General features: G+C 45.0%; 2 protein-coding genes across 4 annotated transcripts in view; both read right to left on the minus strand.

The window, feature by feature from the left end:
* The window catches only part of LOC134573755 (zinc finger protein 850-like), a 788,930-nt gene that overhangs the window by 718,160 nt on the left and 48,044 nt on the right, over positions 1-22,726 (minus strand). The window lies entirely within an intron of this gene.
* The window catches only part of LOC134601775 (cystatin-A-like), a 104,534-nt gene that overhangs the window by 18,973 nt on the left and 62,835 nt on the right, over positions 1-22,726 (minus strand). For all 3 annotated transcript variants that reach the window (XM_063446279.1, XM_063446277.1, XM_063446283.1), the window contains exons 2-3: positions 21,553-21,687; positions 4,658-4,759 (exon numbers count right to left, since the gene is read on the minus strand). In XM_063446279.1, the coding sequence (XP_063302349.1) occupies positions 4,658-4,759; positions 21,553-21,660 (210 nt within the window). In that variant the 5' untranslated portion in view covers positions 21,661-21,687. The remainder of the gene's footprint in view (positions 1-4,657; positions 4,760-21,552; positions 21,688-22,726) is intronic.

Consider the following 22,726-nt stretch of genomic DNA (forward strand, 5'->3'; position numbering starts at 1 on the left):
GGTCTCTTGTTTGAGTATGCTCCGTTGGAGCGTGGGGTTGCGGTGTCCTGGGTTTTCTCTGTTCCCGCCCCCCTTGCTATTTTGTCATAGGTTGTTCCCTAGTGGATAAGTGTGGTCAGTGACCCGTGTATTACGGCAGTGGGTGTGCGACTCCCCCTTCCTGTCCTGTGTTTTCCTCGCATTCCTATATAAACGTCAATCCTCAAATTGTTCCCATACTCTCTGAAAAGTGGTTGTAGTGTTGCGGACTTGTGCCGTCATTTTATCCATTAAGTAGTTGTCTCTAAGTTTTGCTCGGACATGGGAGAGTGGGGTTGTCTCTGGGTTTATTCAGTGTTGGGATAAAGCTCGCCTGGCTGCCAAGTAGATCATATTCAGTAGTCTCTGGTCGTATTTGTATTGATGAGCCTTTTGTGGGCAACAGTGTCAAAAGCCTTACTGAAATCTAGGTAAGCAATGTCTACTGCACCACCCTGATCTATTACTTTAGTTAACCAATCAAAAACAAAAATCAATAAGATTAGTTTGGCATGATCTCCCTGAAGTAAACCCATGTTGTCTCTGATCTTGAAATCCATGTGTTTTTAGATGTTCAACAATCCTATCCTTTAACATGGTTTCCATTACTTTCCCCACTACTGAAGTAAGGCTTACTGGCCTATAGTTTCGACTCCTCCCTACCTTTCTTATGAATGGGTACAACATTCGCTAATTTCCAATCTTCTGGGACTACTCAGGTTAATGATTGGTTAAATAAATCCATAAATGGTTTTGCTAGTACACCACTATGCTAGTAACAGAGCAGGAGAAATTCTAAATGAAAGATAATTTGCAATCAAGGAAGTGTAAAAGCTAGATGACTCTTTACAGGAAGTGTTTAGAAAGGCTGTGTAAGTCACATCCAGGGAGGTGTGGCTAGGACTGCATAAACAAAGTGATCGAATGCCTAAATTGAACCAAGCAGCAGGACTGCAGAGGCATGATCTATACATTAAACTGGCTTCATTAAGCTAAAGTTGTTTTACTGACTACAGTGTCCCTTTAAATCATTATAGTCATCGTTCTTAAACATGTAGTGAAATTGGGAGGAGGGGTGGGGTAGGAAATCAGTCATTGATAAAATGCTTTTTTTTATTTGACACCATTGCCATTTGGCAAACATGTTTCTGTTTAAGGTTTTTATGAAGTCTGTAGAGAAATTTTGCTTCTGTAAAATGCCATATTCCTACTGAGAGAAAGAGTAATACAAAACATTTACCAGATTTTTATTTTGGATTTTTTGTCATTCTTTGCTGGTGCAAACAATTATGAACATGTGATTACAGTAGTGTGGCTCCCTTTAGTGGCAGAGAGGGAGTGAGCTGTCCCCCAGCGATACGGGATGGTAGCTGCCCAGAGTAGCTTCGTGATGGGCATGTAGGCTTGGCGCCATTCCAGTGTCGACCGGCAGAGGTCTTGTAATGGTTTGAGGCTGGAGGTCTCGAATTATAGGGGTGACTGCGTCCACAGTGTCTCATCACCTGCTTTTTGTCGCGGAACATCGAGAAGCAGAGCAGCACATCTCTTGGTACTCCCGCTGGTGCTTTTGTTGAAGTAGGTAGGAGTTGACCACTTTTGATTAGCAGTGATTTCACTTGTCGTTGGGGCAAGATAGTTGCCAGCAATCTTCTAATGAAGTGCAGAGTTCTTAATCCTCCACCGTTTAGGGGATTAGCCAGTTTTTGCTGCGAGGCCTGTAGCTGAGCCTGGTTGTCAGTGGTATTGAGCGGTCTCTGGGCCATTGAGCAGTTATCTTCCTCCAGTACTTGAATCCTGGCTGTCACTGCCAATATTTCTTCCCTAACCACATTGCGGTCAGAGCTGAAGAATGCCCTCATGTTTTTCCATCAGCTACAGTATGTCCCCTGTGGCGAAAGTAACCTCGCCACTTGCTTTTGGAGGAGCCCGTTTGCCAGCCTCCTGCCCTGTGACAAAACGGTTAAAACCCACTGTTTGTGCCTTTGGACTTCTGACATTACTCAGTGACACTTTGAACTCCCAAAGCAGAATTCGAACAACCGCACGAACCAGAGACCACCCTGGAGCTTGTTAACACCTATTAACAACGTTTCTGACCGCAGTTTTCGAATTGTTCGTCTGGGTGGCTGCAATTCCTATGGATAACCACAAGGTGGCTGCCATCTTGTTCGCATGAACGTTTGGGCATGAATCTCATGGTACTAAAGTCAGACACAAACTCCCGAACACCGCTGGACTTCCATCATCGCCTGCATTCGGTTCTATACAACTTAGAAGGGCACTGTTCGGTGAAATCATTTGTCTGGATGAGGGGAACAAGCTCCAGGGTAAGACGATTGACTGTTCGGTAGCTTATTCGTTTTCAGACTACCGAACTAGACTGACCACAAGCCCTGATTCTCTGGAACTGTTTTGGGCATGGGACCATGCCTGCGGTCGGTCAATTAAATTACTTCCAGGAAACTCCTGAGCCACTGATCTGGATGACTTTTGAATAGGTTGGTCACCCAGATCAGGGCTATCAGTGGATGTAACTATTGTGGAGATACCATGTGATTTGGGGGTTTAGCAATGAAAGTTAAGATGACAAACAAAATATCATGGGTATTGAAAGTGTACCATTTCAGTTGGCAAAGAGCTACCTTTGCCTCCTAATGACCAAACATTTAGCAATTTGTCAGGTTTGGGGTGAAATTTGTATCAAATGTGCTGCAGAGTACAAAATCCTTTAAAGAAAAGGAAGAACCCCACAAACAATTGTTCTAAGGAAAAAATCCTCACAAATAAATATTTTAACACACAAATGCAGCAAACGATAGGAATACATGTATTTAAAATTTAATAAAGTGGGTGCAAAGTGGGTGGCGTTGGATCATATATAATTCTTAATAATTGCCAAAACGAGACCGGCACAGACCAGCCAGCCCGGCTTCATGCCTTATCTGTTGTAAGGTGGGGATGGGTGACCTTTATTTCATCAGTAATAACTCCTAAAACAATTGATATTATTTTAATAAAAGCAGCACAAGCCTTATTTTTAGAGCACACAAAAAACAAGCCCCAAACACTGCTTTGTTCCAGAATTGCGGCTTATTACCCATACTAGAGTGTCTTAGGGGGACTGAAGCTGCTTCCACTACTGTGCACAGACACCTGTATTGCGATAGGAAAAACAAAACAAAACACAGAAACACTAATTGAACATTGTGACGAGAGCAATCTCGCCACATTGCATTGGAGAAGCCTGGTTGCCCGCCTGCTGCCTTTGGACTATGGACCAGACTTTAAAAGACTATTTTCCCTGCAGAAAGGCTTATTCGTGCCTTTCTGCCGGGGTGTTCGGTAGATTTTATCTACCGAACAAACTGCCGAAGGAGCGACCACCTGGGAGCTGTAGTGTGCCGCCAATTTACCTCCCTGAAGCTGCGGTTAACCGTAGCTTAATTGACGAATACAGGGTGGTCTTTGTTTGTTTACCGAACACGTGGCAGCGGCCATTTTAAAAGTCCCGAGCGGCAAGCGGTGTTCAGCGCTTACACCATGGATCTAAAAACGGACACTTATTTGCACGAACACCGCTGAGCCGTCCGCCTCCTGGTTCTTATTCGTACCGATTGAACCGAACACAGGTTCATCCGGTACTTTTGTTATGTGAATATGTTAACCCAGATAGCTATGCCATGGAGCCTATTCGTGTAATTAAAGACTTTGGCTCCATGGCAATTGAACTGTGTGAATAGGATCTGAGAGCTATTCGGTAGTTTTGTGTGTTCAGATCCCAGCTCTCTGGGGATGTGTGACATGTCTGTGTTTTATGTATAAAATATGACTTTGGGTATTTTAAAGTGTTTTTATGTTTTTGTGCTCACCATGTGCATAATGGTCATTTGCCTTTGTCCTGGGAGATAATTGAATTACTTCTCAATTATCTCCAGGGCAGAGGAGAGGAAGCCAGGATGCATTGTGGGAAAGTATTGTGACTGTATGTCCTAAATTGATACCTGTCTGTCTTTTGTTACAGTCTCCCATTTGGTCCCCTAGGGGAGTGTCCACCAAGTGGGAGACCTGCATAAATACTGGGTGGGTAGCCCATAATAAAACAGACCACTGCTTGACCCTCAACACGGAGCCTTGTCTCGTTCTTGGGGGGATTCACTGTATGCTGCTGGAAGATTGCTTGCTAGGACTGTCTGCTTTTCTTGTTCGTCTGCTAGCAACTATTTGTGAGGTTTCGGTTCGGGAGTTTGGAGTGCTACCTTATTCCCTTGTATGCAGTTCAGGAGTTTGGTGCATTCACTTGTGTTCAATTCGGGAGTTTGGTGTTCTGCAGTAGCTGCCTTTATATCTGAAAGGGGAATATCGCCTAAACAGATTTTAACCCCTTGTCTGCTGAAACGGTCCGTTACAAACATTTTAGGATTTTTTTTTTTCAATTTGGCAGTTATTGAACTTTATTGCATGCATTTTAAAGTTATAACGTTGTTCACTTCCTACCAGAGATGGGGATGTTTAGTTAATCTACCTGTCTGATATAGGAAAACATTGTATGTGTTTGCTGGTACCAGGCCATTGCACTCACACACAATCTGCTCAGAGTATCCTTTTAAGAGAAGTGTGCCCCTTCTTATTTGTTACATACCTTAATGAAGTGAGTCGTCCAGGACAAGACTTGGGTTCTGTACTGCACGGCACGAAACACTTGAAAAATTCTCCGCTCATAACTCTGAACCTCGTTCCTCACCTGCATAAAAACACAATAACACTCGGGATCCTCAACAGAAAGCAGCGTCAGAAATAGACTTTAGTAATTAGTAATACACAGTGAGAGGACGTCTAGGCATTCACCAGCCATATAGGTGGTCCATCGTGGGGAGGGAATTTGCAGAATTAAAGTGTATTATGTTAATCAGGACAGAGTCTTTCACATAGCAAGCTTGAGTTCGTTAGTATGTCACTTATATCATATTATTGGGATATGGAGGTAGTGTGAAGTCATACACAAAAATAAAGAGCAATACAGTCATAAAGACTGATAACCAAAAATTCAAAATAGGCCATATGAAATTTCACCATCAGTATTTCTTAAATATGTGTCTATGTGCTGGTGGTTTTAGGACGTTAAACCAGTGATTTGGTTTGCATCACTATACGTGGACAAAGTGAGATGTTTACCGACTGCTGGATATGGGTCAATTTACTTGTGTATTTAACGTCACTAACAATCCAGAGAATCTCTCCTCAGCAGATGTCCTCCAGTCAAACAAGCCACACTTTCCCAGCTGTGGGATCAAATCCAATGACTCTCATACAAGATGCACAGAGTTCAAGTGTGAGCCACCTGGAGTTCTAAGACAATTCCAAGTGTATTTCAGATTTTAGATAAAAACAGACAATTGGGGGTGGGGCCTGACCGCCGAGCAGACTGGTCGCACTAAACTAGAGCTCCGTGCGAGAACCGGCAAATAAGAGACTTATCCCTGAAATATCACACCGAACTTGATAATCTAACGCAACAGAGTAGCGGTGATACCCCGAGGCTCAATTGGCCGGATCGCCGGGCTCGGAGAATCGATCTGAAGCGGACATAGGATTGCGGCCTGCCAGCGGGTACAGGCGCCGGAGGGGCTGACTACCTCCCCGCCGGCGGCTCTGCAGGAAAAAAGCTGCAACGCTTAAGACCCCGTTCACCCCCCCTAGCCAGTGAGTGATATCTCGGCACAATCAATCGACTGATACAAATGAAACTTACCTGATCCAAACACACAGCACTGCAACACAGCCATGGCCAAAATGGCGACTGCCATGCTGACCACGTACAGAAACAGAAAGTGACGGCAGATAAGAACCATTCGGCCCATAGCCTTATGCCTATCCCACACATGCTTAAACTCCTTTACTGTGTTAACCTCTACCACTTCAGCTGGAAGGCTATTCCATGCTTCCATTACCCTCTCAGTAAAGTAATACTTCCGGATATTATTTTTAAACCTTTGTCCCTCTAATTTAAGACTATGTCCTCTTGTTGTGGTAGTTTTTCTTCTTTTAAATATAGTCTCCTCCTTTACTGTGTTGATTCCCTTTATGTATTTAAATGTTTCTATCATACCCCCCCCCCCCTGTCTCGTCTTTCCTCCAAGCTATACATGTTAAGATCCTTTAACCTTTCCTGGTAAGTTTTATCTTGCAATCCATAAACCAGTTTAGTAGCCCTTCTCTGAACTCTCTCTAAAGTATCAATACCCTTCTGAAGATATGGTCTCCAGTACTCCGTACAATCTCCAAGTGAGGTTTCACCAGTGTTCTGTACACTGAGACATGAGCACTTCCCTCTTTCTACTGCCAATACCTCTCCCTATACAACCAAGCATTCTGCTAGCATTTCCTGCTGCTATATTACATTGTCTGCCTACCTTTAAGTCATCAGAAATAGTCACCCCTAAATCCCTTTCCTCAGATGTTGAGGTTAGGACTATCAAATATTCTGTACTCTGCCATTGGGGTTTTACATCCAAGATGCATTATCTTGCACTTATCCACATTAAATGTCAGTTGCCATAACTCTGACCATTTTTCTAGTTTACCTAAATCATTTGCCATTTGGCTTATCCCACCTGGAACATCAACCCTATTACATATCTTAGCATCATCAGCAAAAAGACATACCTTACCATCAAGATCTTCTGCAATATCACCAATATAAATATTAAAGAGAATGGGTCCAAATACAGATCCCTGAGGTACCCCACTGGTGACAAGCCCAAGCTTCAAATATACTCCATTGACTACAACCCTCTGTTGCCTATTACTCAACCTGATGGAAAACGTCGAACAGCAGCTGGACGCACTTTTCTGGCAGAAACTGTGGCGCAGAGGGGCACAACCGACAAGAAGCAGCAGTCTCCTCCCGGTGGCGTGAAACACGAGACTGGTGAACCTCGGAGAACCCGACCAGCCCCCAAACACATTAGCTGGGGAAGTAGAGAGACAGCATGAGAGCCACGAGGCCTCACCCACTCACACACCAACGGACATGTCCACACCAAGCAGCGAGGCCAGATCGAAAAAAAACACTGGCTTCCCCAAGAGCCAGCATTAAGCCAAGACCTGCGACTCAACTACCAGCAGGCAGGCCTACCTCACAACACAGTACCCAGCCGCAGCCATGGAGAACCCCAAAGACACAAACATTTATGTGCAACGCAAGCACAGGTCTCCACAGCGACTGACGGACAAGAAAGTCAACGGAACTCGCAGCGCTGAATCTTGCTCGGCCCACAGGACTCCCAAGCATCCTTAAAGCTCTTTCCTATGCTGGGTATAGGTTGACAGAACTTACACTCCAGGAAAGCGCAGCGGCCCCTGCTTAGAGCCTCTGCCGCAAAGGACGCTGTCCAGATAACAACAGCCTCCTCAACCGAGACTTGCTCACACCAGAGAACACTTAAATAACTGTTAATGCCTATTAGTTTTCCTTTTTCTGTTTTTTAATTTTTCGTGCTTAGCATTATTATAACACTAACAGGCGTATAAAGTTGTGTTACAAGCAAGGGTCACACTACCAGATAGCCGACCACCTGCCACTCTCATACTAATAAGCCTGTGTGCTTGGCAATTTCTTGGTATTTACTACCTCTCCCTCACTGTAACTTTGCTATGATACATTACTTTTATATAGTGCAGCACCATCTTCAGCCTGAGTTTAACTATTGCCACACGCTTAAGCATGTTCATAATTTAACAAGCTATAATCATCCGTGCCTAGCCTGTGGAAAAGCATAATGTACAATAAGCGTACCACTGATATACAAGTGACCTACCCTTAACCTGTAACAAGTTTTCTTTAACACATAAGCGGAACACTGTGCAGCTTTGTTATACTCATTGTTTAATGTTCACCTTGTTCCATAACAAAAAATGTGCAAAGTTTCTTAACACCACACTGTTATACTTTGTCTGCATATTTGCTTGCACCTGCTGTCGTGGCAGTGCAGGCATGTTTGTTCTCTCAATGCACAAATAAAATAAAGATTGACAAAAAAAAAAACAGACAAACTGGGAAAAAATAAAATCTCCATGTCTGCCATGTTTGGTCTAAAATGTGACCTTTACTTTACAATGTCTGATCATTTTCATTTCCACCAGCAACCAGACTAGTGTAACCAGGCAGTGTAAAGGGATCTCTAGTGTTAGAAGACCACAGCAGACACCCCAACCACTTTATCTCAGTGATGTGGTCTTGGTGCAGCGGGCCATGTGGAACTTCCAATGTAGAACATTGCAGTTTTGTAGAAATAGCCATGTTTACATTGCGTTGAATAAACAAACAGTCATCTCTATGGTCTTTCCATCGTCACTCCCAGAACTGTGAGGGTATTTATGGGGTGATTAATATTAAAACATGTATTTTATAAAAATAAAATAAATAAAATCTAAAATTAAGGTAATCATTTTATTATATCAAAAATGTATATCTTGGCACTGTTTCCCCAATTATATTAATTTAAAGCTGAGCATTACCCACTATTTTTAATTCTCATAGATCCTGGAGTAAGTTTCATTAGAGGATTTTTTTTCACGTTAATCACAAATTCTAAAAATATAATTTATTGTGACAATAATAATAATAATAATAATAATAATAATAGTAATAATAATAATAATAATTATAAGTAACATGCGTGACAATCAGTGACTATTTAGGAATAAGATAAGTTTACAATATGGCAGTTGTTTAACACAATTGATAGTTCAATCTAGCAACAGTTATATCGACATGTATGTATCAAAACAGTTATCAAAACGATCCATGACAAGACACTTCACTTTGAGTCAGCTTACTAGACATTCCTTAACACAGAACAAGTCACACAGCAGCCCAGCTTAAAGCAATAAAACTTTGGCTGACAATCAAATCACATTGAATCAACTCATTCACTGCTGGCTGCAATTCTCATAGGCAAGATATCCTATTATATTGCAATGACAAATACAATATTTATCATACTTGATCATTTACCATTCCTATGTCCATCCAATAAGAATAGTTCTAACCAGATTTTACGTTTGCAGAATTTTAACTTTCCTAATTAAGATTTACCATATCTAAATTACGTAAGCCAATATATCTGGATAATTGCCTGGTATTTTTTTATTTTTATTTTATTTTATTTTTGGTCTAACGAAGAAGATGGTAAACATTTAAGCGTATACATTTATGCAAGTGACAGTGCAGTGTCATACAGTGTTTTACAGAATGCAAATTGCAGTGGTTAGTTTAGACATGTTACATACATCATGCTCTCTGTGGCTGTCTCCGTCTTATATTTTCTGTTATGTTGGTAAGCAAAAGTAACTATATACAATGGAATTGATGTGCAGGAGTAGGCTTAGGGAGCAGAGTTTCAGCCCCGAGCCCCATGGGGCGCGCGACTGCTCCCCCGCACCCCCTGTCTTCTGCGGAATGTAAGCATATTTTAGTCTGACACCCCTCCTGCCGGCTTGCGAGTCTAGAGTGCATTCAATAGATAGGTAGAAAGGAAAGGTAGAGAGTTAGAGACAAGTATATGTGTATAAGTATCGTCTTGAGATGGTTTCCCGATGGGCTAAAGACAGGGGCTGCCAGTCCCCGCAGGCTGCGCTCCGTGTGCTGGGTTTGACCATATACCCGTCCGGTAGTGGTGCCGCTGCCACTTGTCTGGGTTCTGGTGTGATATTTGGTGTTGGGTGAATCCCAATCTTTGCCACTTTTTAGATTGCATGGATGCCGCCCCATGCCCCGAGTCACTATTCTAAGTATCGTACTGCTCCCACAGGTCCCAGACCTTTTGGAACTTAGTCATAGTGTTTTGCACCTGGGCGGTTAATTTATCCATTATGTAGTTGTCTCGCATTTTTGTCTCGACCCGAGATATCCGCGGGAGGTCTGGGCATGACCACTGTTGTGCTAGGGCCCTACGGGCCGCTAAATAGAGCATGTTAAGGAGCCTTTGTTCGTGTCTGGGGAGGCCCTCTGTGGGTCTTGATAGTAGGCACGCCCATGGGTCTAACCCCAGTTTTTGTAAGATTTGTGAGCCGAGCTCTACGATGTTGCGCCAGTACTCCGCGACCCCCGGGCACTCCCACCACATGTGTATATACGTGCCTCGCCCCCCACACCCATGCCAGCAATCGTCTGTGGGGCTCAGTCCCATGTGTTTCTGTTTCACTGGGGTCATGTACCATCGGAATAGCATTTTATAAGATTGTTCTTGGAGTGTTACACATATTGTGGTTTTGATGCATGCTTCCCATATATCTTGCCACTTCGTTCCCTCTAGTACCTCCCCCAGGTCGGCTTCCCACTGGTCAGTGTATCGTAGTGTGCCCTCCCTGTCTGGAGCCCCATTGAGGTGGTTGTACATTAGTGTGATAAGTTTAGTTTGTGTAGTCTCATTATAACAGTTTTTCGAAAAAGGTCAGTGGCGTCAGGGCCGCCTTCTGTATCTCGGGCTTTTGCACGACGTCTCGGATTTGTAAGTACCTAAAGTAATCTCTTGTTCATTAGGTGGCTTTGGTGCTTAGGTGTTCGTAAGCGACGTTTTGGTTCACATATAGGTGGACCTATCTTTGGAACCCTGTGGCCTCTATCCCCTTGTAGTCTCTCGCCCTCATTCCAGGGGTGGAAAGCCCTATTTCTAAGGACCGGCACCATTGGGGGACAAATGGGGGCTGAGGGCGTACTTCGTTTTGGTTTGGTCCCATATCTGTATGGAGTTGAGCATGGCCAGATTTGCGGTTCGTAGTATGGCTCTGTGTGTTCTGGGTGCCCATATGAAAAATTGTGAGAGGTCCTGACCTGTCATCAGTGACTCCAGATCTACCCATCGTCTGCCTGGGGATGTGTGCCACTGTATCACCTGAGCCAGCTGTGCCGCTAGATAGTAGGCTTATATATTGGGCAGTCCCAGTCCCCCCCCCTGGGTTTCGGTCTGTACATGAGGGCGCGTGCTATTCTTAGGTGTTTGTTGTGCCAGATGAAGGCATCGATCGCCCTTTGTATGCCTGTCAGGTCCCCCTGGGTCACTCATATCGACGGTGCCTGGAAGAGGAATAAGAGCCTCGGCAACACATTCATTTTTATAGAGTTTACTCGCCCCATCCAGGAGGAGGCCTGTCTGTCCACTGCTCCAGTTCCGTGAGGAGGGTCCGGAGCAGGGGTGTATAGTTGCGGGCAAATAGGGAGGATGTGTTTGCTGTTAGATGGACCCCCAGGTACATAAATTCGTCTGTGGAAATCTTGAAGTGATATGTGTTGTGTATGTGGGCTACGTCAGGGGGCTCCAGGTGGAAGGGCATTGCCACTGATTTGGAGTAGTTGATTTTGTACCCTGCTATATTTCCAAATCGCTCCAGTACGAGCGTTAAGTGGTGGAGAGAGTGCATTGGTTCCCTGAGTCAGCATTACGTCATCGGCATATGCCGAGACCGTGATTGGTGTGCCCCCTATCTTGATGCCTTTAATGTGCGGGTGCTGCCTGATAGCTTGTAGTAGTGGCTCTAAGGTTAAGGTGAATAGAAGGGGGGATAGCGGGCAACCCTGTCTGGTGCCGTTTCCCAGGGTAAAGGGTGTTTAATGTGCCCCCGTGATGAGTATTTGTGCCCTCAGGTCGGTGTATAATGCTTGTATCGCTGTTACAAAGGTCTCTGGGAACCCTTGAAATCGGAGTAATTCGAACAAGTAAGGCCACAGCACCCTGTCAAACGCCTTCTCCGCATCCAGTGAGTGCCAGAGAAGGCGCCTTGGATTCCCCATGTGCCAGATTGTGCTAACCCCTCGTTGTGTGTTTTCGTATAGTTGGCGGCCGGGCATAAAGCCCACCTGGTCCGGGTGGATCAAGCGCGGGAGCCCCGGTGAGTCTGGATGCTAAGATTGTAGCAAATATCTTGAGGTCAGTGTTGATGAGCGAGATTGGCCTGTAGCTCAGGGCTAGTGTGTAGTCTTTCCCTGGTTTTGGCAGGAGAACAACGTTTGCCGTTGCCATATCGCTGTCGGGCGTCCCGTCCTGCATAAAGTGGTTACTATATGTCGCGTTGGTGGCCTGGAGGTGGGGGGAGTGATTGTATAGGTCTGAGAAGTATGATTTAAACACTTCGTTAATAGTTTCAGGCGTCTCAACTAGTGTGTTTGCTGTTGTGCGCATTTTTGTTATGGTTTTACCCTGCGGCCTCGGGCAGAGCACCCTAGCCAAGAGTGTATCTGTCTTATTTGCCTTCTCGTAAAAAAAGGCGTTTCGACCACAGTATGGAACGTGACACCGCCTCCAGAGTGATATCTCTGATAGAGTGTCTGAGGGCATTGAGTTCCCTAAGGTTCGAGTCTGACTGATTTGTTTTGTGTTGCTCCTTTTTACGTAGGGCTGACTGTAGGTCGAGTAGCTGTTTCGTTTTATTTTTATAAAGTGGCCGCGCAAGACTGCTTTATGTGCTGCCCAGAACGTGGTGGGGCTAGCTTCGGGTGTTGCGTTAATCTCAAAGTATTCTGTGATAGCTTGTCAGGTTGTTGCTTGTGTTATGTCGTCTCTCAAGAGGCTGGTATTGAGCCTCCACGACCAGTTGGATTTATAGCATAAGTTGCCCAGTGTGAGTGTTATGTCTGCGTGATCTGACCATGTGATGCTGTTAATGTCCGTGTGGAGGTCCTTGGCCATCCCTGCTCCATTGAGAAACATAATATCTATTCTGGAGTAGGTGTTGTGTGGTGCGGAGTAAAATGTGTAGTCAGATGTGGTCGGGTGTTGTAGCCGCCAGGCTGTGTGTTTCAGGAATGTGTGTAGTAGCTTGTCTTGGCTCCCTCTGCCCTGCGATCTTACGGTGCCTGGTTTTGAGCTTCTGTCAGCTGCAGGACTTGGCACCGCATTGAAGTCACCCCCTCCCCCCCCGTATGATGATAATTGTGGGAAATATGAAAGTTTTAAGAGTTCTGAATTTTATAGAATTTCAAAGTTAAATGTTAGTTGGAAAAGATACAAAGAATTGGGTGTGTCCACCTTTGGTTTCAGAGGTCAGATCTTCGATGTTAGGCGTGAGTCCATCCTCAGAGCATTTCTCAGTCTGTAGTCACTCTCTCTCCTTTGTCCTTAATTTTTAAAGAAGAAGTACTCTATACGTCTCTAGTCGATAGTGACCAATAGAGAAAGGTGGGCATGTCTTCCCTACAGACTATCTGTAAGGAGATTATACCCCAACACGCAGGATCCAGCTAAACAGAAGACAACACAGAGGAAATATACGTCTACCGGTCCTTAGAGTGGCCGGACTCGACGTATATAGGAGAAGTACAGAGTCAGGAACGATCCGAGGTCAAGGGCACAAAGAGACAGCGTAAACTAGGACTAGCCGGGATCTGGTACACAGTAAACAGCAAGCCGGCAAACAGAACAGATAAGGATAAAGCGAAAACAAAGACAGAATACAAAGCCAAGGTCAAATACGAAGGAACACAACTGAACACCACAAGCGCTAAAGGGAACTGTAGCAGAAACCACAATAGGGCAAGGAACTAAGGGAAAGAGGCAAGTATAAATAGCTAAACATCTATTTTGATTGGTTCCTGTCATATCCACACCCACAAAAGGTAATTGTATGGGAAGTGTGGCGTGACATGGAACAATGGGAGACCTTTTCTAATTTAGGCTCCCACTGTCCCTTTAAGAGCGCACCCGAGACTCACGGCGCGCTCTTAGAGTCAGGCGGGACACGTGACCGCTTCTCACGGTCACTGCCCGCCTTCCAGTTCCAGCCGTCGGATGAGCCGCAGGCGGCTCGTGCAGCAGCTGAGCAGCTTGAATATAGGAACCCGGCCGGCACCTGGAAGGGTAAGTACCGCTACAGTACCCCCCCCTGAGGACACGCCCTCTGGGCGGGGAGGGCCAGGCCTGGCAAGAAAACGAGAATGGAAGGAACGCACCAGGCGAGGAGCGTGAACAGCATCAGCGGAAATCCAACTGTGCTCCTCAGGCCCATAGCCCTTCCAATGTACAAGGTATTGAAGTCGACCCCTAAGGAAACGGGAGTCAAGAACGGCAGATACTTCAAATTCCTCATGACCCTCCACAGAGACAGGAGGGGAAGGAGGGGTATGCGTGTATAGTGGTTGCGTACGTAAGGCTTCAACAGGGAAGTATGAAAGACATTAGGAATACGCAGATTCTTAGGAAGACTCTAGGCATAATGTGGTGGAATCTCAGTAAAAATAAATTTACTAGGACAAGATTGCCACGTGGTATGTGCACTTGCATTTGTTGATGTATCAGTTAGTCAGTTACACGTAGCTAAGATACAATCAGTAGTGTAAGGAGCATGTGTAGGAATACTGGATATACAAGTATTACCCCTCCTCCATTGTGCTGGGCAAGCCATGTGGTCAAACAGGAATTTAGTCTCTATTCGGTTGATTAGATAAGAGTATGTGTAGGTTGAACTGATTATGGGAGGAGCTACATGCCTATATAAGGGACCTACACTGTATGATCAGGGCTCAGACTTTGCTGTTTTTTGGTGACATTAGTCCCTCTGAGTCCCGGTCGGTGAATCGAATAAAGAATCTCTTCCTTCCTGAAGAAACCTGTGTCCATCTCTCTGTGCTCGGCTTCCGTCAGTTTCTCCGGTATCAATACGAGACAGGATTAACCTTATGCAAAATACGATAAGGGCCAATAAAGCGTGGAGCCAATTTCATTGAAGGCACCTGGAGGCGAATATTTCGCGTGGAAAGCAAAACCCTGTCCCCCACGACATAAGAAGGAGCCGCCCTGCAACTTCTGGCAAGCAGCGGAATCCACCAAAGAACGCTGAACCTGCTCCCAAGTATTACGTAACCCAGCTAAATGCTCATCCAGAACTGGCATCCCCTGTGAGGAGAAAGCAGCCAGAAACAACGTAAAAAGGACTTTTGCCGGAAGAATCATGAGTAGCGTTATTCCGAGCAAATTCAGCCCAAGGAAGGAGGTCAGATCAATTATTCTGATCGTGGGACACGAAACAACGAAGGTATTGCTCCAGAGATTGATTGGCACGTTCAGCAGCTCCATTAGATTGGGGGTGGTATGCGGAAGAAAATGAGAGTGTGTAATACCCATTTCTGAACAAAAGGCTTTCCAAAACCTGGAAATAAACTGGCTACCCCTATCAGACACAATAGATATGGGAATGCCATGCAACCGAAACACCTCTCTAGCAAAGATAAGTGCCAGTTCCCTAGACGTGGGCAGCTTGCGAAGAGACACAAAGTGGGCCATCTTGGAAAACCGATCAACTATCATTAGGATAACAGTGTTACCATTCGAAGGAGGTAATTCAACAATGAAATCCATGGACAGGTTAGACCAAGGCCTCTCGGGAACGGGTAACGGATGCAACAGCCCACACGGAACCCTACGAGAAGATTTCATACAGGCACAAGTGGTACAGGCACCTATATAGTCGGTGACATCCTTACGCAAGGAATCCCACCAAAAATACCTAGAAATAGCCGACACCGTTTTGGAAATACCAGGATGTCCAGCAGTCTTAGTGTCATGATATAACGACAGAATATCCAGTCTCTCGGGAACATCAACGAATAGTTTATCAGTAGGCCTCTCGCTAGGAGCCATGCTTTGTTTCGATTGTATGGCCTGCAAGAGGGACGAGGAAATAGACAAAATAGTAGTAGCTATTATCCTTTCTGGGGGAATGACGGGAGTAACATCAATCTCCTGTTTGTCAGTAGTTTCGAACTGTCTAGACAGAGCGTCCGCTTTAGTGTTGCGGTCACCCGGCCTATAGGTGATAATATAATTGAAATGGGACAAAAACAGTGACCACGTAGCCTGCCTAGAAGACAATCTTTTAGCCTCACTAAGGTAGGATAGGTTCTTGTGATCCGTAAATATGAGGATAGGATCCTTGGTTCCTTCTAGCAAATGCCTCCATTCTTTAAGTGCTAAAATAATAGCAAGGAGTTCGCGATTACCCACATCATAATTATTTTCCGCCTTGGACATTTGTTTGGAAAATAAACCACAAGGATGCAAAGGCTTTTCAGGCGACTCTTTGGGACAAAACAGCACCTACCCAGATATCAGAAGCATCAACCTCAAGAATATAGGGCAGTGAGGGGACAGGATGCTGTAAGATAGGTGCAGAGGCAAACATAGTTTTAAGAAATTCAAAAGCCTGAAGTGCCTCGGAAGACCAGACACGAGTATTGCCTTCCTTTTTTGTCATACGGGTAATAGGTGCTACAATAGACGAAAAACCTTTGATAAACAGTCTATAATAATTAGAGAAACCAAGAAAACGCTGAATTGCTTTCAGACCTTGTGGTAGAGGCCATTCTATGACAGCAGAAAGCTTCTGGGGATCCATACGAAAACCTTTAGCAGAAATCAAATACCCCAAAAATTGGACTTCGGATTGGTCAAATAGACATTTTTTCCAGTTTACAATAAAGACCATTAGCAAGAAGGGTCTTCAGAACTGTCGTAACATGTCTGATGAGTGTGTAAGTCAGTAGAATATATTAATATGTCATCCAAGTACACAATTACAAATGTGTGAATAAAGTCTCTTAAGACGTCATTAATAAATTCTTGAAATACTGCTGGGGCATTGCAAAGACCAAATGGCATAACAGTATACTCATAATGGCCTGATCTAGTGTTGAATGCTGTCTTCCATTCGTGGTCTCTTTTATTTGTTTTTGTCAATCTTTCTTTTATTGAAGCATATTAGATGGGGTACAGAAACACAGAAAGGGAAATGCAATAACGGTTTACAATAAAGGGTCCGTACATCGATAGCTTTGGTCAATTACATTTCCTGAGTAATGATGCCTCATTTTTTGTTTAATAGTGTTAATTTCCCGTGTAACAAAAGCATGTTTAATATCATTAAGAAAGTTATGTTAGTAGGTTGATTAAACAGTTGTTCATTCTTAGGTAACAGTCTAACTGAGTAATACAGGCTGGGTTTAACTGTGAATTGAGATTAGGGTACATTTGGTTAGTTTATACTCTCCTCAAAGTATGTATGACCGTGCGATACAGAAACTGCCACTGGGGGGCGTTATGGCCCATATATATAGCCTAAAGATGTCAGAGTCATTTAAGCTAAAGCCCTTGCGTAATAAAAGAAACAAAAACACTCTGCTAAACAAGGCTCTGTAGCCGAAAACTTTAAATTATGAGTATAACACAAAACAGGTGCTCAATAGTTATTATCATGCGAGAAGGTGGTGAACTTTGATACCAAAGATGGAGTCCTGAACCTCTCACGTCAGTCAGCTAGTTCCCTGCAGGGGTTGAGCATAGTCCTTCCATGATAAACCCCAAGATCTGAGAGTTCAAATTCAGCCACATGCACAGTTATTTAGGTGTGCTTATGTCCGTGTATGGTGTGCCTGGGGCTGTATGGATAGTCCAGGTAGTTTTGTTTAGACGATGCCCTTGCGTGAGGTCGGTTCAAGCGGTTCCGCCGGTGGTGCCGCTGGGAGTTGCTGCCATGCGTCCCGGGGCTGTGGCCTGCGGGAAGCAGTTGTGGGTGATTGCTTGCTTGTATGGATGGTCGGTGTTGCTGTCCCAGTGTTTAGTTGCTGGGTGAGGTGGAGTCGTGGGTGGTCTTGGTGCTTTACACCCAGTGGGCGCCTTGGTTTTTCCCTTCTCAGGGCATGTATGTGCCGTTTGTGCTGTTCTTGGCTGTGGAATGCTGTTCGCTCCCTTGGGGGGTGGTGGGGTCTCTGCGGCTGGCCTGGTTTGTCCGCCCTCATGGGGCCTCGTGGGATCTTTGGCATGGCGCGCCTGGTAATAATGGGGTGTGTGTCTCTGCTGTACCTGTTTATGGTGGTCGGCTTTGTGTGTGAGCTTGCGCCAGAATCTCTGGATCAGGTCATCCAGTCGCTGTTCCAGCGTTTTGTGCCACTCATCTGTCTCCAGTTCGAGGGCAGCTGCCGCCATCTTAGTATCCCTAGCTTGGCAATGCGTGCAGTGTTAGCTTGGTGACCGGGATGACCCCCGCCGGTCGGGGAGGGGGGAGAGAGTTCCTCGCCGCGGCGCCTGTTCCGGCTAATGCCCCGAAAAGCGTCCGTCTCTCCGTGGTCCGTTCTCAGGTAGGCCGCAAGCCTCGTCACGTCAGGATGGCTGTGCAGGGGGTCATGAGAGGCACCGTTTTAGTCTGTAGCACCTCCTGATATGAGGCACGGTGTGCAGTAGTCTGTGGGGTGTCGTTTTCGGGCGCTGTACCCCTGTTTTCCCCCCAGACGCGGGAGCTCTGGCGAGGCACGTCTGGGCTGCTTGCCTGCTTGGCTCCACCCCCCGTCTTTCTTGATACGTATTAAATTGTATGCATCTCTAAGATCCAGTTTGGTGAATACCGTAGCATGTTTGAGCCTGTCAAACAATTCCGTGATTAACGGTATTGGGTATGCATTTTTGATGGTGATTTTATTTAGACCTCTATAATCGATACACTGTCTTAAATCACCTTCTTTCTTCGATACAAAGAAGAACCCCGCTCGAGCCGGAGAAGAGGATCTCCTAATAAATCCCTTGTCCAGTGATTCCTTAATATATTCCTCCATGACACGGTTTTCTTGAACAGTTAAAGGGTACACCCTGCCGTTTGGAGGTATAGTGCCAGGCAATAAGTCAATAGCACAATCGTAGGGTCTGTGAGGCGCTAATTTGACAGCCTCCCTTTTATCGAAGACAGTCTTTAAAAATAAGTACTGAGAGGGTATAGCCGTAGACAAAGGAGGAGTGGTAGGAACATTAATAGAATTCAAAGGTGTGACTTCAATAGTACAAGACTCGTGGCAGGCTTCGCGCCATGATTTTATTTGCCCTGTTTCCCAGTCAAAAATGGGATTGTGAGCATGTAACCATGGGTACCCTAACACTAAGTGTGAGGAGGGAGAGGTGATGACCTGGAACCGAATGGTTTCAAAGTGTAAAACCCCTGTATACATGTGTAACGGTACAGTTTCATGAGTAACAACTGGAGAACTTAATGGTCTACCATCTATGGCCTCAACGGCCAAGGGTATCTCCTTCTCTCTGATGGGAATGTTGTTTTTCTTAACAAAACCAGAGTCTATAAAATTTTCAGCTGCCCCGGAGTCAACCAGAGCGTATATGTGCTCAGCTATACAACTCTCTCCCCTATGTAAAGAAACAGGGAGAAGCAACCGGTTAGGAGGCCATTTAGGAGACTTCGATATCACACCCAAGGCCAGTCCCCTATAAGGTCTTAGGTGCGAGAGTTTCCCGAAAGCAAAGGACATTCCTTTACCATATGGTCTCTCCTACCGCAGTATAGGCACAGTCCGTCCCTTCTCCTATGTAATTTCTCAGTATCAGAGATTTTAGCAACCCCTAATTGCATAGGTTCCTCTTCAGATACTTTAACACTCTCCGGTATATTAACTCTGGGGTTAATAGGTGTAACAAAACGTCTATACCTGTTCTTAGTATAGAGCCTGTCACGAATCCTATTATCTAGATCGATGAGGTAGTCAATAAGGTCCTCTAATGGAATAGGAAGCTCCTTAGCTGCTACCTCATCCAATATAGTGTCTGATAAACCTTCCATGAAGGCAGTAGTTAACCTATTGTTGGTCCAATCTACCTGTGAAGCAAGGGTACGAAACTGAATAGCATAGTCAGCCACAGACCTAGAACCCTGTTTAATTCTCATTAATGCTCTTGCGGCATTTTTTGACCTTTTCGTTGAGCAAAAAGTTCTACGAAAAGCCGTAAGAAAACTGTTGAAATCATGCACCATAGGTCCATTAGCCTCCCAAATAGGGTTTGCCCACTCAAGTGCTTTATCGGTAAGTTGGTGCATAAGGAACCCAACCTTAGACCTCTCTGTAGGAAATGAACGTGGATACATCTCAAAGTGGAATTCTATTTGATTAATGAACCCTCTGCATGTCTTAGAGTCCCCTCCATATCTAGGAGGGGGTGTTAAATGGGCCGAAGTATTAGACAAAGTAGATACTTCAGGAAGAAGGGGTGTAGGAGGGTTAGGTGTGGTTGCTGGAATGGTTCTAGATAATAGCGTCTGGAGAGCCTGGGCTATCTGATCCATACGGTGATCCTGCTCTACAAATCTAGCCTCATGGGACGCCATCTGTTGAGCTAAATCTGCAGGATCCATGGCCCTATCGTAATGCAACGAGATTATACCCCAACACGCAGGATCCAGCTAAACAGAAAACAACACAGAGGAAATATACGTCTACCGGTCCTTAGAGTGGCCAGACTCGACGTATATAGGAGAAGTACAGAGTCAGGAACGATCCGAGGTCAAGGGCACAAAGAGACAGCGTAAACTAGGACTAGCCGAGGTCTGGTACACAGTAAACAGCAAGCCGGCAAACAGAACAGATAAGGATAAAGCAAAAACGAAGTAAGAATACAAAGCCAAGGTCAAATACGAAGGAACACAACTGAACACCACAAGCGCTAAAGGGAACTGTAGCAGAAACCACGATAGGGCAAGGAACTAAGGGAAAGAGGTAAGTATAAATAGCTAAACATCTATTTTGATTGGTTCCGGTCATATCCACACCCCCAAAAGGTAATTGTATGGGGAGTGTGGCATGACAGGGACCAATGGGAGACCTTTTAGGCTCCCACTGTCCTTTAAGAGCGCGCCCGAGACTCGCAGCGCGCTCTTAGAGTCAGGCGGGACACGTGACCACTTCTCGCGGTCACTGCCCGCCTTCCAGTTCCAGCCGTCGGATGAGCCGCGCGCGGCTCGTGCAGCAGCTGAGCCACGCGCGGCTTGAATAGAGGACCCCGGCCGGCACCTGGAAGGGTAAGTACCGCTACACTATCATCTAGATTTTGGGCAGTAGATGGCGCAAATACATCACAGAAAATTCTTGTCAGAGGGTCCATTTACCTTTTGGTATAAATGGGTTAACGGTATTTCGTGATGCGTTTGACTTTATCTTGGATAACCATTAGTCAAAGACATGTCACTCTTTAAAGCATTTTGGTTCATTTCAGCCAGACTTGTGTCTGCAGTTTTCGCCATACGTTAGACTTCTGACAAGTCCTAAACTCTTCTTCACCTCTCTATACAATGGAACTTTGTAAGATTTTTTTTTTTATTAAAATTAATTACTTTGTGTTATCCGTCATTGGTAATCCTGTGTCTGGTTTTCTTGTGTGAAACTGTAGCACATAGTAATACAACACATTACACCAACATTAGTAAATATGACATTTCTTCATTGATATTACATCCATGAACATTCTATATTATTAACATAGTACTATTTATATATGATTAATATAATAGTAAGTTACATGTGGATATAGTGTATAATGTATATATTTATTTGTCTCTGGGTTGTTTCGTTCAACCCCCCACCCCTACCCCCCAGCACAGAAACAGGGGAGACCATAGAGACTGAGTTTTCAAACACTGTCTGACCCAAGGTGTATGTATATGGCTATTATATTAGAATATAGATTTGAGATGACCGGTGTCTTTTAAGTCACTTACCGCATTGCACATCCTCTGGATTTCATCGTTTGATGGCTGCAGGGGATTCCAGCCTCCGTGAAAGGGTGAGGGATGACGGGTGAGGTCAATAGGATAAATTTGTGCCATGTGGAAAGACCCAAACACGCGAGAATCCTGTAGATTTATAGACATCACATACAAGTGACCAAAGGGGAATATACAATAAGGCACAAGATGTGAACCAAAATAAAAAGTAATGTTTCATATCTTAAAAGGTGCACTATAGTCACCAGAAGTACAGCTTAATGTAGTTCAGGCATCTGTAGCCTGTCCCTGCAGGCTTTTTAATGTAAACACGGCCAAACACCTCTAGTGGCAGTTACTCAGACAGCCACTAGAGGTGCTTGCGTCAGCGCCGCACAGTGTGCAGCACCTACATTCAGCATCTCCACTCTGTGTGGACGCACTGAATGTTCCTCCTAGAGATGAATAGATTCAATGCATCTCCTCTATGAGGAGATGTGGATTGGCCAGGGCAGTGTTTTGCCGCGCATGTGCAATATCCTCCCAATGCTTTCCTATGGGAAAGCATTGGATTGGCCGAGACCGTCAAGCTTAAGTAGGAGATTGAGTGTCGGTGGGGCCAGCCATGGCAAGATTTGCACAGCGCTGGAAATAAGGAGGGTAAACTACCTTTACAAGTGGGGTTGGCCACCTAAATGGAGTTTTTAAACATACAGTGTCAGAAGTACAGGTTTGTGTTTCGGACACTATAGTGTTCCGTTAAGATCCGTGGAATGCGCCATTTCTTTTAGGTGCATATTTGAAGCTTCCCTCGCGACATTTACCATGGTTAAAAGCTCACAATTCCTTCTTATTTTAGCAATACAGCAACTATGCACTATATTGGGGAAAACAACACCTATATTTGATCCATATCTAGATGGCAATGATTGGACTGTCTGCTAAAATTCACTGATGGTCCTGATTTTGGGGTCCGGTCACTATGTTTCCTGGTGTACCCAGTGCAAGACTATCTCAGGCGATACAGTGCGAGCGTATCATGAGAGACACATGTGCCATGAATGGGCATTAGGGCCCAAGCAGCATGGCTTTCTACACTGACCTATTTGTTAGAGACCAACCACATAGGTGGTCAGTCAGTCTGACATGCTTGATGCCAGACATTCCTTCAGTGTGCAGGTCCATCCCT

The sequence above is a fragment of the Pelobates fuscus genome, chromosome 1 (genome assembly GCF_036172605.1).
Source record: "Pelobates fuscus isolate aPelFus1 chromosome 1, aPelFus1.pri, whole genome shotgun sequence".
NCBI lineage: Eukaryota > Metazoa > Chordata > Amphibia > Anura > Pelobatidae > Pelobates > Pelobates fuscus.